Below are 17,516 nucleotides of genomic sequence, written 5' to 3'. Positions count from 1 at the left end.
CAAAATTAGCGATGTGCCAGGCTCATTTTGTACTTGACTATTGCCCACTTGCAACTAAGTGAAGATGCCTGGGCGCCAGGATAGTGCCTGACATCGCCACCATCTGGAGGTGCATGCCCAGGGATCAATGGATCTTGGCTATTTTCACTGCTTACTAAGAGTAAGAAACAATGCAACTTAGCCTGTAACTACTTTCCAGAATCCAGACCATAGAGTCGTTTGGAGGAGAACTCTGTTATCTGTCACTTCTGTTATCAATCAACATTATAGTATTGGAATGACTAACTGCTAACTCTGACTTTGCATGAGTCAAACAATTGTATTTTGTGAGTATTACCACACAGAAACCACAATTCACATTTTCACCCCTCCTTCAGGGAATTGAACAATAGTATACTTTTAGTTTTAGATTACCAAGTGTGGTTTGTTATGCTATTCTAAGAGGAATTTAACTGAGGGCTGCTAAACTAGTCACTGTGTATGATGGTGCAATGTATTATTGTACAAAGACATTATGCTTTTGGGTATCTGCCTTTGCTGGCCTACAGGTGACAGTTGTCATAAAGCAGTTTTCTGCTGCTAATGAACTGCATGGGGGTTAATAGCAGCAATGAAAGCCAAGTTACCAATGTAAAGTTTTTTCCTAATAACATAAGGTGGCATCATTCCTGGTAATTGTTTCTGGCTTTTTTAGATTCCAGTGTGGAATGTGGTGAAGTAATGTGTCTGGAGTGTGCAAAATGGAAGCCACATACTTATTTGGGCTTTTAGCATTTCAAGACTAGCCACAGATTCAAATGGGTAGGCAGGTATATCAAAAGGAGTCAAGAAAACTTTAGAGGGTTAGGATAGCCTTCAGGTTTCATTTGTATTCTCTGTCCCCCATCCCCCAATATTTTCACCTTTGTTTCTTATCATTCATTTGTGCATGCAACCATGCTCAGCAATGTTGGCTAACCTGTGGCTGGGCTACAACTCCCACAATTCCTGATCATTTGCAGGGGCTAAGAATTATATTCTAGCAATATAGTATTATAGTATTAGTGCTAAGGGAAAATTAATTTTAGTTAGCATGAATGTGAAAACCATGGATCCAATCAATTTTTTGTCAGATGGATATTAAACAAATAGCATCATAAAGATGCAATGCTATTTTTTAAAAAAGCTTAAAGTGTATTATTTATGTTCTAAGGCAGCAGTACAGGGTACTTAAAGTCAACTTCAGTTCGTAGAGGTGATGATGTTTAATGTGTAACGGTATGAACTGTTAACAGTATTGTGCTGGATACATGCATTGTAAAGTTTGTATAGGGGAAAAAGAGAAAAGCAAGTTCTGGTTATTTACAGATAATTGGCTCTAATGGCAACTTCTTTCATTGTGTATGAATGTTTACACAGTATTTGGGATGATTTGCATATCACAGAAGAATTATCCTTGCATTTGCTATAGGGTAGAACTTTCTTCTGCTTTTCCATGCCAGGAAATGTAAGCAAAGTAATCCAGCATTATTAAAACATTCTGTTTGAACAAGCCTTTTAATGCATCTTGCTCTCTTTTTTTCAGATTAATATTTTGGATGCCAAAAGAAGTATGAATATTGGGATCTTTCTTAAGCAGTTTAAAAAGTAAGACGTTACATGACTATGGCAACTGTCATACATGGTGATAAAAATATGGTAGAAAATGAGAAATACCTCACCATAACTAATATAGCTACAAGCCCAATCTAGCTAAAAAATGGGGTACAGATTTGTCAACTTGTACAATTTGTACTGTGTTTTTCTTATACATGTGCTAATCTTACATTCTATTCTGAACACTGCATTTGTAAAGTTGGGCAGTCTATAGTTAGATACTTCATTTTCAGTTGAGCTCAGTGTTTCTCTTCAAGGATTGAAACCCATTATAGTTTGAAGATTAATGTTATATTTTTCTAAAGTCATTTATTTTATGTGTAAAAAAGGCAGAGGGTAAGAATTGTGGGTTGTATTGGCATAAATGCATTAATTGTTCTAGACAGTTGTATTCATTTCAGTGGAACCTGCAATGAGGGCACTGATATCAATACCATGCATGGGCACTGAAAGTTGTATAGCAATGAAGCTGTCAAAGCATATAAAGCAAAAACAGCTTGGTTATGTTCTTGAACATGCAAGAAATCTAATCTTCTAGCTTATAGAAATGGCAACTTCCAAGATCAAACTGTATGTCTTTGTTATATTTCCCCACCAAGGTCAGTTGAATCCATAATTGAAGATCTCCACTCAGGAAGAAGTGATCTCTATGGTTCTGAGATACTACGTGAACTCATCAAGTTATTGCCAGAAACAGAAGAGGTAAGAGGAGGATTGTATTGAAAAACTTCTGTAAATAGAACAGGGACTATTAGCTACATGTTCTTGAAGATGAAAAAGAGATGTCTTTTTTCCGGAGGGGGGGGGGATGTTCTAACTGGTCAAGATAGTAAGTCAGATCCAGACTTGATCCTGTATGGAAGGGTTTCTTCCGTTGGTTCTGGGAGCTAAGATCCAGCGAAAGTTTCTTATTCCATCTGCAGCCCAAGTACCACCTCAAACAATGTTCTAGGGGTCCCCAAAACTTCCAGGGGCAGTTTTTCAGGGAGCACTGGCGACTGTGGAGAGTAGGAGGGACCATAAACAAACAAACTCACCCTGCCCCCCCTTCTTCAGCAGCGGTGGAACTCTGCTGAGCTCAGGTCGGGATTCAACCAAAAATATAATGCTTATCCTGTGACTTGCTGACTAATGTCACAAAACCCGACATTACAGCAGCCTTAAAGCAATGTTAAATTTGAGCAAATGTTGTTTAGGACTATGCTAAAGCTATATCTTGTAAAGGTGGTGTTATGGAACCGTCAGTATACATTAGGGATCTTAATTACTCCTTTCCTGTTGTGCTCTTGAGCATTTTTTGAAAACATTTTTTGTTACGTATTCAGTCTTGCTTAGTGGAAAGATTGTATAGGTCAGGGGTGGCCAACTCCCAAGAGACTGAGATCTACTCACAGTGTTAAAAACTGGCGGTGATCTACTCCTTTTTAGGGGTTCAGGTCACAGTTGTTGAGCTTCTTTTAGGGAGGAAGAAAGCCACATTTTAGGGGGTGCAGGGCAAAAATGTTGAGCTTTTTTAGGGGAGCCAAAGTTGTTGAACTTCTTTGGGGGAACCAGTGATCTGCCAGTGATCTACCACGGACGTCCAGTGATCTACCGGTAGATCACGATCTCCCTGTTAGACATGCCTGGTATAAGTGATCAAACAGTGCTGATGGAAAAGAAAAGACAGTCCTGAGGAGTAGGAAGGCAATAGCCAGTAACAGAATAGGCTAGGAAAATATTTCTGGCGGGAAACTGGATTGTGTGGAGGAACTAAGAGGAAGGATGGAAATTTGAAGCACAGTAATAGAGAAGTTGCTCCAGGCATAAGAACAGCATGGTTGAGAGAAGGTGTTCTATGTGCTGACAAAAAGAGAGAGAGAAAAATGAATAGATTAGGGACTTGAGAGTGAAAAAAAGTCCATTTAACTGTAAGAACAGAAGTTTTTAGATATTGAGTATTTCATGGATAACCAACTCTGACATTCAGGACCACCACAGAATGTTCATGTGGAATTGCTCCTTGGCACCTTCATACAGAATCTGTTTTCATATGGAGGACTATGTCAGATACTTCCCTGAATATATAAACTGGCTAGCAGATGTTATCACTAAAGGGAAATATGGCTTTAGCAGAGACCAGTGTTGAGGCCCAGGATGACCCAGTCATGAAGGAGTGTCCCAACAGTAGATACAAACAGAGAAAAAGGACTTCTTTTAGATATGGGGGCGGGGGCGGGGGGGAGGAACCAGAAGTTGTAAGATGTCCCCTCCTCCAACTTGTATATAAGAAGAGAAGGAAGGAACAAAGATGAAAGACATGGCAAAAGTTGCATATTTAGGAACAAAGGGGAATAGGTTTCTCTAATGGAGGTTCCAAAGGAATAGGATGTGTCTATGTGTTTGGGGGGGGGGGAAGGTGAGCAATGGCTTCTGCATTCAGTCTCAGATGCAAGAGAAGGGGAAAATGTGTAAGTGCACATGTGTGAGCACACACACAAAGTTCTGGGTCTGAAAAGTGTGGAATGTCAAGGGTAAGCATTGTTAAAGACGAAGAGCTGCCAGATGAGATGACTTTACACAGGTGGACGGGGAAAGAAGAGAGGGTGGTGCGCAAAGCCAAAGGAAGTTAGGGAATATTAGTATTGCAATTAGGGCTGTGTTCCAATGTATGCCATATCATGGGTGTTTTTGGTATAACTCAACATCAACATGCTTCGACTTGCACAGTTTTACTGCTACAGTGTAGAAGTAATTAAAATAGTCACACTTTGCAACATTTTGTTTTAATGCAAGCTAGCTCTATACTGAAGTGTTAGCTTGAAGATCTGAGCAAGCTAAGAAGATAGCATGTTAATCCCCAAACTATTGTTGTACTTAAGGCAACATTTTAACTACCCATATACCCAGTGCACTGTATGCTACAATTCTTTAGCCATTGTATTTGCTACTGGGTGTATACCGTAATAAAAAACATTCTGGCTTTTATTACGAGTTCAGAGTGTAAACAGAGTTCAGAAGACAGCAGCAGTCACACTACAGGAGCCTCTTACATAGCTCCCTGAACACATACAGGGACACATACAAATGTTGTGCCCCTTTCCTAAGTTCTCAGAAGACCGACGGGCTCAGGATAGGAGCAGAGTCTTATCTCTGACTTCACGCTGTGCTTTGGTGCTGCTCAGAATGTTTCTCTAAAGTGCAGTATGGAGACTGGGAAACTTCCCCCTACAAGCTTAGGTTCAGGAAAGAGGCAGGGCCATTTGAAGCTCAGGCAGTTGAAGATGAGGGCAGGGATGATTGCCAGAGGAAGGACGGACAGTTTCCATGGTGACTAAATTTATGGACTCTTGTTTACACTGTTTCGCTTAGTTTACATTGTTAAAGAATTCAACTTTCATTGATTCAGAGTCGAACAATGTATCACCCTGTTTACAGGTCCCAGCCCTTGAAACATTTCCTTTGCATAGTATTCCCTGCCAAAGTATCTATCTATCCATCAGTAGCAAATGGCTCATTAGCCAGCAATAGGCTACTTAAGTTCTTCTCTCGAGCAGTTATTCCTTTTTGTACCCGCTCAGCGAGAAAGTGCATATTTCTTATTTGTCAGAGGCCTGTGACATTTGGAGCAAGGTGCTTAAGCAATGTTCAATCATTGGGTTGTCTTTTAAAAAGATGTACCAAAACTGAAATGCAAATAGGTTGGGGGGGGGAATAGAAATCAAGCATGGAGATGGAGAAGTGACAAGTGGCTTTTGTTGTGTTAAATAATACATCATTTACTTTATAACTTTTTTTCGGGGGGGGGGGTATGAAATATTCACACGAGTTGCATTGTTGTAGACACAAAATAACACCAAGTCCTGAATGTGCAAAACTGTTTTGGGGCCAAATCTGCACTTAATAGCTTAGAAATAACTTCCCTGTAGCAAGATCTACTGTATGCAAAAACTATATAGGTAGGACTTGCTTCATTCTTTTTCATTCAGTTGCTGCCCATCTCCCAGGCCTATATGTGATGTCCAACTCATAATTCTTATACTAAGGAAATGGGTTCCATTCATCTCTTTGGAAGAGTTCTCATCTCTTAAATGGGTGGTGGGCATAGCATATTTTCAAAGACCTGGTTCATAAAGCACCCTTGTTTTAGAGATTGCCACTAGATAGATTCTGTTCTGCATTTGGATATTTGCATTATGTTTCCATACCAATGTTCATAGTCTCAGTGGAGGGGAAAACGGCAGGAATCCGAACAACCCATGTGAGCAGCGTCACTGTGTCACTGACTTTGTGAGGGAGCCAGACATTTAAGTCTATAAAGATAATGGTAATTGAACAAAGGGAAGCTTTCCTCCAATGTTTTCGAAGTTTTAAAACATTTGGATATAGGTAGGGTTTGTTTAAGTAGCTCTTGGGCACATCCCAGGTCTAAAAACAAACATTGGGGCTCAGTTTTTGAATGTGTACAATACAGAGGGTCTTTGAACATGTGCAGAATGCTTTTGCCTTCGCAATACCTAATCGCACCAATGTATCTCCACCTTGTCCCCTTACAAATCTGGGATTTAGTTTATGGATTCATACAGTAAAGGGCACAACTTCTTGCCATGTCTCTCACTTCTAGTTTTAGAAATCAGACCCGGGTGTGCAAAAGGGTGAGGGCATGATGGGGTGAGAGAAGCTGCCCACCTCCATTTCCGCCTAAACATGGCTATTAACTTCACACTTTATGAAATAGGCCTGCCCTGATAAAGCATAGCCAGTTAATGTTGCATTTGTATTTTGCCTACCCTTGTCTTTAGCATGGGTGCCTTTTTTTAAAAAAAGTACCTTATGAGTACTGAAGCCATCTGTACACCCACAGCTTCCACAATCAGTGTCTATGAAGGATTCAAGGAGCACTAAAAAAATACATAACAGATATTACTGTCATTAATTTGCATACTAAGTAGGAGTGATTCAATTATCTTTGCAGCAAAGCAATTGTTAACTTTTTAAAGAGGTTTTTAAAATTCTTACAGGTTTGCTTTAGGTGTTGGAAGTTTAGAAGTGTGTAAAAGTTTGGTTTTTTTAGTAAACTATTTTCCTCTTCATGTTATATTAATCTACCCACAAATTGTAAAGTATGTAGACTCACGTTTTCCAAAAGTAATGTAGATACCATATCCTTGTCTGAGTAAAGGCCAAGAATGTGTGAAATTGTCCCCCTAAAGGAGAAATGAAGGGAGGGAGGGAGGGAGAAATGAGACACAACTTGTTTTTGATAATTTCCACGGTAATGTGTTGGCAGGCTGTCTTGTGCTATCTTGTAGCGCTCAGTACTATTAACTGCCAGGTGTGTGTGCCTTATGCCAGTTTTGTGACAACATGGAGATTGATCTTGTGGTCCTCTGCATGCCTGATACCTGTCAGACAAAACATTTCAACGATAAGCAGTCAAATGAACACATTTAAGGCTTCTGGAAACCTCTGCTTTTCCTAGCAATGCACTTATTCATTGATGCTTTCTGCTGCCCCAAAGCAATATTTTGCATTCAGGCAAAGTCTGAATCGAGCCTATGTTTGAAACAGAGGCATGTGTGAGTGACAATTAAATTTAGTGGGGGGGGGAAATGTTTGTTTTGCCTAGAATTTCCAGATAATTAACTGGATTCAGTATTGTTCATTTGTTCTGTATTTTATTATTTTATAGTTGTTTAATGTGTTTTTTTTATTGTACACTGCCATGAGATTTGTTTTGAGCTGGTGGCTTTAAAATATTCTAATAAACAAATACACAGTTGAACAACTCTTTGCCCCCTTGTTAGTTCTAACCACAGAGAGAACTAGGTTGTTTTTCTAGAGTCCATCTTTCTTCACAATTACAAAAATATGGTTGAAAGAAGAGTAGGTTTATCAGACACAGTTCAGCCCTGCAGGGAGCCATACACACCAAGAGCTAGGTACTGTGTTTCCCCGAAAATAAGACACTGTCTTATATTCATTTTTTCTCAAGAAGACACACTATGGCTTATTTTCAGGGGATGTCTTATTTTTTATTATGCGTCCAGCCTTGCCTCTTCCTTGGTGCCCTCCAGAACTGCGCCTATCACTATGTCTTATTTTCGGGCTATGGCTTATATTGCGCAAATGCTTAGAAATCCTGCTACGGCTTATTGTATGAGTATGTCTTATTTTCGGGGAAATGGGGTAGGAGCAGCTGGGAAGGTTAGCTGTGATACAGTCTCCAGCCGAGGACTATTTGCTACACATTTGCCTGAGCACACAGCAGCTCAAGGGCTCATAACTCACAATTCCATTTTTCCCTGATAAGGAGCAAATGGAGCTGGCCTGTGTGGAGAGGGGCTCTGCAAAGTTCCTGTCATCAGTTGGCAACAGTGTGGGTCCTGGGAAGCCTTTGTCCTGTCTTTCCTTTGTGAAGTGCAGGCATAGGCAAACTCGGCCCTCCAGATGTTTTGGGACTACAACTCCCATCATCCCTGACCATTGGTCCTGTAAGCTAGGGATGATGGGAGTTGTAGTCCCAAAACATCTGGAGGGCTGAGTTTGCCTATGCCTAGTGAAGTGCCTTTCTATGAAAGGTAGAATAACAACATTTACCATATTTTTCACTCCATAAAATGCACTTTTCCCCTCCTAAAAAGGAAGGGGAAATGTCTGTGAGTCTTATGGAGTGAAGGCACTGGACGGCAGCGGGATCCCGTGGCTGCCACTGCAATCGCAAGTGAAGGGAGATATCTGCTGCCGGAGCAATGGCTCCTGGTGGTGGCAGAGGAACAAGCAGCCCGAAAGCAGCCCTTTCAGACTGCTCGTTCCTCTGCCGCTCGCAAGAGCCAGCATAGGAGCTGCGGTTGGGAGAGGCAACCTCTCCCATCCGCGCCTCAGTGTCTGCCCCAGCGAGAGGTGGCGGCGGGACCGGTTGTTTATTAAAGGTAGTTTAGTACAACGTTTGATCCAGAATTTCCCCCCCTTGTTTTCCTCCTCTAAAAACTAAGTGCGTCTTATGGAGCAAAAATGCGTAAATAGATAGATGTGGGGACAAAAGAAAGTGTAAGCTTGTTGTAGTAAATGTCACATTTCAGGCATGGTGGCATACTTCCTAGATGTATGCTATCAAGATTTGCCAAAAAGAAAGCAAGAAACAGAAACAAAAAACCCAACCCCACCTCTAAATGTTTGTATTAAACAAAGTGTCTTGGGCTTGAACTAGATCTTACAGCAGACAAAGGACCCTTGTTGGAAACAGCAGCCCAGTGTCCTATCTCTCTCCCCAATAAATGTTAGTGTTTGAAAATGAATGAGACAATGTTGTGCTGAGATATCCTGCTCCTGCAAATAAAAATAGTAGACAGGCAGGTGAATCTGGGGGAGAGAAACTTACAGGACAATGGCAAATCCGATGTTACTTGGTAATATATGCATGGGTATTGCTTTTGATGTAGCTATCTGCCATAAGATCTAGTCCTAGCACCAAAAGCAATTTTTAAAATCATGGTAAGCTCTTAAATCTCAGTTCATTCTTTAACATTAGTTTGACCAGTGACCAATTTGATTCTTATCAACCTCTTATCTACCCCCCCATTCCTAGGTAAAGAAATTAAAGGATTTCAATGGAGACCTATCAAAACTGTGTCAAGCAGATTCTTTTATGTACCTACTAATCCAGGTGCCAAAGTAAGGAAACGCTAAGCCCTTTTCTATTCACTATAAATTCTCTCTCACTTGTATACCAGTTCTAAATCTTAATTTGTTTATTTTTCAGCTATTCACTGCGACTCGAAGCCATGGTGTTAAAAAAAGAATTCTCCCCATCTTGTACTTCTCTTCAGAAAGACATGACAATTATAAGAATGGCTACAAAGGGTAATTAAACATGCTGCAGCATGCATTAGGCACTTGTTTTTCTTAGCAGGTTAATCAACTTAACTAGAGGGATGAGATCTGGAATTTCAGGTACCTATTAGCTATTTAAAGGAAGCTAGCCAGCTCTGACACATTCCACAAAGGTGTGTGTGTGTGTTATCAGTCTGATATGTTCTTAACTTTGATCACAAGGCCACATTATTGAAGTCATTTTCCCACTTGTTTGTACTGATGATACTCCCTTTCCTGTATATGAAATAACTTGCAGTATTTTCTCATTTGTGAAGTAGTGGCATCCACCCCCCCCCCACTATATATTTCTATGGTTGTAGTCCTGTCATTGTGATCCACCTTGAATCAGGTTGTGATCAAAGCAAAGACCATGGTTTGAAGTTGGTTTACAAATTTCAGCTTGTATTTCACCATGGTTTCTCATCACACTTGATCTTGCATTCCTGGCATAACACTGGTTCATTTTCATGCCCTGCCCCAGATGCCCACCTGGCTACAGAGCAGTTACAATTAGGCAAAACAAGCCACGGTTACTTGCTCATCTACAAGACTGATCCTGGTTTGTACTGCAAACCACAGTTAAAATAAACCATAGGTTAGTATCCTATATGAATGAAGCCAATAAAGCCTTGAGAAGTTCTCTTACCATCACTCCAGTCCCTACACTGCATTTCTCATTGCCATTTCAGATTGGCAGATGTGCCCACTCAGGCTTGAATCTGCTTTTAAGAGCTATAACGTCATTGATCACTAGCTGCTTGCCAAGTGCACAGAGAAGTGTTCTGGCATTAAGGGGTAATGGCTTTATGGTAGGTGCTTGAAAATGAGGAGGGAAGCATCAGGAGGGACTTGGCTGTACATAGAAAATGTACACTATTTCAATACGTTAAGAATTGCATACAGAAGGTCGGCAGTTCGAATCCCCGCGATGGGGTGAGCTCCCGTTGCTCGGTCCCAGCTGCTGCCAACCTAGCAGTTTGAAAGCACGTCAAAGTGCAAGTAGATAAATAGGTACCACTCCAACGGGAAGGTAAATGGCGTTTCTGTGTGCTGCTTTGGTTCGCCAGAAGTGGCTTTGTCATGCTGGCCACATGACCTAGAAGCTGTATGCTGGCTCCCTCGGCCAATAATGTGAGATGAGCGCCGCAACCCCAGAGTTAGTCACGACTGGACCTAATGGTCAGGGGTCCCTTTACCTTACATCTTACTATTTCTGATAACATTTTATTTCTTGCTGGTCAGTGGTTTAATTGTGATTTTTGATAAAACTATTTTGTAGTGTTTATCATGATGGTTAATTTTCCTAGGCTCTCCCAAGAGGAAGGGTGGGATCTAAGAAAAATAAATAATACTATATTTGTAGCTTTGTTTAAACACTTCATACATCCAAATTAGCATTTTGCAGTTCATGAACTGACCCAGAAACTGCAGCATTTATTCAAACAGACCATTCTAAGTTCCTGTTTCATTTTCTTGCTTCCTCCCACATACTCCTTATAATATATGAATTTAATTGTGGCCTGGGTACATAAGCACTGGTTACAGGAAACCCTTTGGCCTTTAGGTCACATCTATTGAACAAGAATAACAGTGGCCTCTTTCAGAAATGTGCAAATTAATAAGTTGAGAAATAAAAAGTGCTTGTAGGCTGACAATGATGTCTTGGCTTCCAATGCTGCACACTAGGTTAATCAGTATATTGAAAGAACTATGACTCCCTAAGATGATGTTGGACTACATCTCTCATGCTCCCTGACTGTTGACCATGCTAATTGGGACTGGTGGGAGTTGTAGTCCAGCAAACATTTGGAGGGTTACAGGTTAGTTGCCCCTTGCCTGACAGCCTTGGTGATACTAAATAGTCAAAACTGCATGTATATTTTGCCTCTTCAGATTTATTAGATTACCTCCCCTTCTTTTATTGGTAAACGAGTGACTGAAAACATTTGATAGTTAGGAATAGAATCATAGAACTGTAGAGCTGAAAAAGACCTTGTGAGCAGTCCAGCCCAGCCCCCTGCAATGCTGTAATCTTTTGCCCAACATGGGTCTTGAACCCACGACCTTGAGATTAAGAGTCTCATGCTCTGCTGACTTAACTATCCCATAAATAATGTCAAGCACCTTACCAGGCTGTGGTGCTGGTTTGTACATCACTGTTAAGGCAATCTGGTCAGACTCTTTGCAGAGTTGGTTCCAAAATACTCAGTGTTCTAGTCAGGGTGAGGCTTGGCTGGCAGTGGGGCTTTGCCTTTTCCCTTACCTTGACTGGGAACTTTCCTTTAATCGCCCTCCCAAAAAAAATAATGCCTGGTTTGACTGCAATTTTTCTGGAGCAATAAAATCTTTCTTGGATGCCATTTGAAAGCAGCCCATGGATTCAGAACCTTATGTCGTTGTTGTTTTTGCAGAGCTAATGTGCTGTGAAGAGTTACATTCCATATTGCACTTGGTCCTTCAGACTGGGAATATTATGAATGCAGTAAGTGGACAAGCTTCATTTTGGGGCATTGGGGGAGAGGGTCAGAATTTACAGTACTGCAGATTGACATCTTGTACCTCTTCTGTCTTGTCTTTTCCATCACCCCCCCCTCCACTCCTTAGGGAGGCTATGCTGGCAATGCAGTTGGCTTTAAGCTATCCTCATTACTCAAGTTGGCAGATACAAAAGCAAACAAGCCTGGGATGAATCTGCTTCATTTTGTTGCTTTGGTATGTAAATAACAATCATTTCCAAGATAGCAGGCTGCAGAAATCTAAGCAGCAGGGGGATGTGATTGATAGGCTGGGGGGGGGCATGCATGCCACAGAATTTAAGAGCAACATTTAATTTTTATGGTTATTAGTAAGCTCTTCGCAGGTTTCATTAATTTATGATTGCAATGCTGAAATGTGCAGAGTAAGCATGCAGTTAAAAGTCTTGGAACAAGCACTTTTTTTGGTATTGTATTTAAAATTCCCAATTCTAGATTGTCCTGTCTACCTAGCTATACCAATCTTAAATTGTTGTTTGTGAAGAAGCTACATGATCTGATGGATTACTTGCTGATAATACTTCAGGGTGTGTGTGATTCTCATAAGATTTAAGAGGAGGGCAATGCCCTCTTATTTCTTTTGAAACTGGTTGCATAGATTGAGATTTTCCTTACATGTATAGAATTGTCAATTTGCAATTAGTTTAACCTTGATGGTGATTATAGTTAATCTTTGCCTAGTTTGCTCTAAGTCTTAGCATTAGTTTCTGTGACTTTGTGAATATCCCTGTGCAAATAGGTTTAACAGCTAATCTGAAGGGGCCGGGGGAGGGGGACAGAGAAAAAAGGGGATATTAGGTGGAGATTAAGGAGGAAATATTGTATTAGATTGCATACATGGCATTAGTACACTGCTTTTGCCTAATAGCTCTCCTTAGTGCACCTGGGCTGAACTCACTGAAGGATTACTAATTCCCAGGCTCTCTAAAATAGAAAATGTCTTTTTTACCTTGTTTAATTAGATCCTTCCTAGCCTTCTAAAAGAGAGTCTTCTAAAACAAACACAGCAGGTTTAAAACAGAAACCTCTTCAGCTGCACTTCCAAAAAGACCTCTAAGTTTATGTACTGTAGGTTTCAGCATGGGAGTGGAAATTTATGGGGTCATCTTGTTTGTTTCAGGAAGCCCAAAAGAAGGATAGAGTTCTTCTAGCCTTTTCAGACAAACTACAGCACGTTCAAGAGGCAGCCAGGTAAGCAAGAAAACTGAGAACATTGACTGGGAACCTTTTTCTTTGTGAAGCAATTCAATACATGCACAAAGTTTTGGCGTGAAAACTGAGATCTTAACAAGTGTTTACTATAGACTCTGTGGTTTCATTTTCACTGTGGATAGAACGATGCCTGAAGCATGCCTTCACGTTTAGAGGTTTTCTGAGTTTATCTTTAAGGGCTTTTCAGAAGGACTACTAACTTGTTCAAGGTTATTGGTCTCCACATAATTTTGTTGATAGAACAACTGATTAGAGTTAAGTATTGGTATTACAGGGGATTATTTGGTGATTTAACAACTTCCCTCAACTGACCTAGGTAGGGTAACTCTTCTGGGGAAGAATTATTCCTGTGGTTTGGTGACAAATCCTTTAAAAATCCTGCAAGCAGAAAACCAAAATTCAAAGTCAAATTACGTAAGGTTGAACAGAAATAGTGCAGTTGTTTATTTTTTTAAAAAAAACTGAAAGCTGAGAACAATTGGTTCTCTTTTTAATTGATAGTGAGTTATAATGTGGTTGTTAAGAAAACATACATGTATCCCCGTTCCTTTTCTTCTCTCATCACCAGATGGGAAGCTCTGTTACGGGGGTGATGAGACAAGTGACTAGAGCTTCTTAAAGCACATGACAGGCAACCTGTGACCCCAGAGGCCACATGCAACCATGCCTACTAAGCTGTCACATTCTTCCATCCCATTAGAATTCCTTCCTTATTTTTCCTGGCTTCTTAAAGTGTTTTCTTGCTTTCTGTGTAGGTTTACAACAAGGAGCAATACTCTATTTCAGGCATGTCAAACCTGCGGCCCTCCAGATGTTTTGGCCTACAACTCCCATGATCCCTAGTTAGCAGGACCAGTGGTTGGGGAAGATGGGAATTGTAGTCCAAAACATCTGGAGGGCCGCAGGTTTGACATGCCTGCATTTGATTAACATTTTGTTTCTGTCTTTTAATTTTTCTCTGGTTGGGGGAAGAAACACTCTACCCCACCCTACCCCACCAGTCAAGCTGTTTGAGAGCATATTGGTATGCTTCTGCCATACGTGTGCAAAAAACGCTAATGTTAGAAAAGAATTAACTTCCACTTGCCTATCAGAACAGTAGCTGTATTGGTCTGTTACACCCTACTAAAAAACCACTCTGCATATCCGAAATTACCCATCAAAACAAGAAGCTTGCTGCTAAATAGGGTTGGGATTCTAATCTAAGGTGAAAATGGAAGCAAAATCTGGATTAGTTCATTCATAACACTTTACTCTCTGGTTCTGCCCGCCATTGGTCTGTGTCTCCTGACAGATTATTCCCAAAGGAATATTGCCCTCAAGAAAAAAACATTATGCACTCAGCCCCTGCTTTAAAACTTAGTTAAGTTTCTGTGATGTTGTACCAAGAATAGACAGGGCTACACAGAACAGGAGGTGTTCCACCACTGTTATGACTCCTTGAGTGCCCAAGATCTGTGACTCGGTAATCCCAGGCTCTTTTAATTTAGTGACAGGTAGTCTGGGGAAATATTTTGCCCTTTGGTCAGAGTCCATTACTGAAACTTCTTGATGAAATTGCTTTGGCATAAAACCTTGATCACTGAAAATAATGGGAGGGGAAATTATTAGGTCATATCTTCTACTGTGGGAAGATTTGCTAAACTGGCAGGTCCAGTTTGTTCACCTCGTGTTATAACACTTGCTGTCATATGTGTGTTTTTAATTAGTTAGGTAGTCAGCACTTACTGGTGGGTAGTTCGTCTCTCTAAAATTGCTCTCAATTACAACTCTTTCCTTGCAGAATATCTCTTGAAAGTATAGAAGCAGAGCTCCATTCACTCTCAGTCAAAACAAAGTCTCTTAAGGATAATATTCGGCGGGACTCTGAACTGTTTCACCAGATGGAAGGCTTCCTCCAGGTTTGTTGGTAGATTTCTGCCACTTCAGTTCCTTCTTATGTCCATATTCTGCGCCCTTGATGAATTTCACTGATGTCCTTAACAGGCTGTAATATTTAGTCTAGGAGTGCCTTGCCCACAATGCTTCTTATTACTGGTAAGCATTTCAAGAGAGCCTTTTTACAGAGAAGAACCCTTAGTTGTGGGGGAAATCAGGCTTAGGCAGCTGCCATCAATAGGTAGAGAGCTGCAATTTTTATCTGATACTTTGAAGAGCAAGGATACATTGCATCTTAAATTAGGTGGCCCTAAACTGTATTTCAGTAATGCTTCTGAACTAAATTATTGATTTTATATTTTGCTTGTGAAGAAATAAAGATTTTTAAATCATTTTTCCCCCTCTAGCAGACACCCCTCCTATGTGCTGCCTTTATCTCTGGGTTTGTTTGTGGTTTTTTGGAGGGGGTAGCTTTATTTTAATTTGACATGTTTGGATATCCATTGCAAACAATTCCACAAAAGCTTCAGTTTAAATACTGCTAGTCTGCAGGGAAGATGGTGATGTCATTCAATGAATTGCACAACTTGGCTTTCCTGGGTATCCATTAACATTCTGAGAACCCCAGCTTTTTGTAAAGAGGAACAAGTTTGTAGGTCTCCCAGTTATGTAGGGAAACTTAAAGATTCTGGCTGCTTTCTGACCCCTTCCTGACCCCTTCCCATAGACCTGTTTGCTTCTTGAGAAATGCTTGATGGAGACGTTAGAGGAGATGAGAAACAGTCTCATTTGTCTCTGCACAATAGTAATTGGAGTAACACTTCACCAGTGGCAATGTCTCAGAGAATATTTGCCTAACACATCAGATTTGGTTGGTTTATAGCTCCCAAATTTTTAAATAATTTGCATCATTCTCTTTCTATGGAACTTTGATTTCTGAATTTCAGGAAAGCGAAGTACCATGTTTTTGCTTTGTTTTGGTTGTGTGTTTTTTTAAAAAAAATCAATGAGGTTATTTTATGAGTGGCTGAAAACATCTGTAGGAAACAGCATTTGCTCGTACTGTTTTCTAGCAATAGTTGCTAAAACTGTAGAAAGGGTTGGCTTTGCACTAAGCAGAAGCAACAACATTTCCCCCCCCCAAAAAAAATCCTTCAACTGCAGCTGAAGGTGGGGACCTGCAAATCTTGCTCTCAATGGCTGGGTGCAAGAGATAGAGCTTAATTATGATTTCTTGCCTTACCCCTGATTTAAGATTCTGAGTATGCAGTGAAATCATGGCTCAGCTTGCTAAGCAAAGCTCATTCCCTGGTGGGTATGCTTGGAGAGATAATAGCAAGACCTGCTTGTCACGTTGCTTGCTGGCAGGCAGATGGGAGAATCTGGAATGCTGCTTTAGCCCTGGTTTGCTTGGAGCAGATGCATAGCTGCCAAGTTATCCCTTTTTTTCAGGGATTTTCCATTATGCTGAATAGGCTTCCTCGCAAGAAAAGGGAAAACTTAGCAGCTATGCAGATGTATAAGCATGGCTAGCACAAACCAGAGTCTACAAACCCAGTTCAACAGTACTGTAATTCCATAACCTGTTTTTTTGTGTTCACACTTTAGATATTCAGGTGCAATTTATTTATTGCTCCAGAGAACTTTAGATTCTGTGCTGCACATTTCCTATAGTTGCCACTTTATAGGTTCCCATGCACTGTTCAGCATATTTGTTACCGCGTCTGAACAATTGTACTCTGCCCCATTGCTACTAAATTTGCAGTATTAGGCTATGTTTGGAATCTCTTTAGCACTCATGTTTTTTGTTTTAAACATCAGGAGTAATTCAAAATGAATCGCTCTTCCTTTTACAAGGTTCACCTTATATAACACTTCCTAAAAATGGTGGGTGAGTAACCTGATTTAAAATTTGGCTTCTCCCATCCTTGTGAATAAGCTACTAATATGAAAGGTGGAGCCAATTTTCCATGTCACTCCTTTAGCTTATCTTAATAAATACCTTGTTGAGTGACACTCTTTTTTTCTTTTTGGATGGCTGACAAAGCGAAGATTATCTATCCTTCTGAAGGCAACACTTACATACTCCCCATTTGCAAACCCTTGGGCTCCCCGTTTGATTTCTTGCTTTGTAAGGGAAACCACCGAGAAAACAAAGATTAATACATTTCTGGCACTGGCTTATTCATTGTTAAATAATGCTCTTTTATTAGATGAGTAAAGGTTTCTGCAAGTACCTGTGTGCATGCTTGTTATGAACAAAGGGGGATAGGAAAACAACAAGTTAATCTTCTTAAAATCCATGGCTGCAACATCTTATCTTGATGAAACAAATGTTACTTGAACAGTGTTTGTCAAATCTCAAACTGGATTTCAGTTTCAAACTAAATGGTTCCTATAGGC

The 17,516-nt window shown here is 40.4% G+C and overlaps 1 protein-coding gene across 1 annotated transcript in view; it reads left to right on the top strand.

Annotated features, from left to right (window-relative positions):
• The window catches only part of FHDC1 (FH2 domain containing 1), a 33,178-nt gene that overhangs the window by 7,688 nt on the left and 7,974 nt on the right, over positions 1 to 17,516 (top strand). Inside the window, exons 2-9 of the mRNA XM_088660244.1 lie at positions 1,565 to 1,626; positions 2,235 to 2,337; positions 9,203 to 9,288; positions 9,377 to 9,477; positions 11,901 to 11,971; positions 12,094 to 12,201; positions 13,144 to 13,214; positions 15,019 to 15,136. Of these exons, the coding sequence (XP_088516370.1) occupies positions 1,565 to 1,626; positions 2,235 to 2,337; positions 9,203 to 9,288; positions 9,377 to 9,477; positions 11,901 to 11,971; positions 12,094 to 12,201; positions 13,144 to 13,214; positions 15,019 to 15,136 (720 nt within the window). The remainder of the gene's footprint in view (positions 1 to 1,564; positions 1,627 to 2,234; positions 2,338 to 9,202; positions 9,289 to 9,376; positions 9,478 to 11,900; positions 11,972 to 12,093; positions 12,202 to 13,143; positions 13,215 to 15,018; positions 15,137 to 17,516) is intronic.

This window comes from Zootoca vivipara, chromosome Z1 (genome assembly GCF_965207765.1).
Source record: "Zootoca vivipara chromosome Z1, rZooViv2.hap1.1, whole genome shotgun sequence".
NCBI lineage: Eukaryota > Metazoa > Chordata > Lepidosauria > Squamata > Lacertidae > Zootoca > Zootoca vivipara.
The sequence above is the reverse complement of the archived record's forward strand: the minus strand, read 5'-3'. Positions and strand labels throughout refer to the sequence as shown.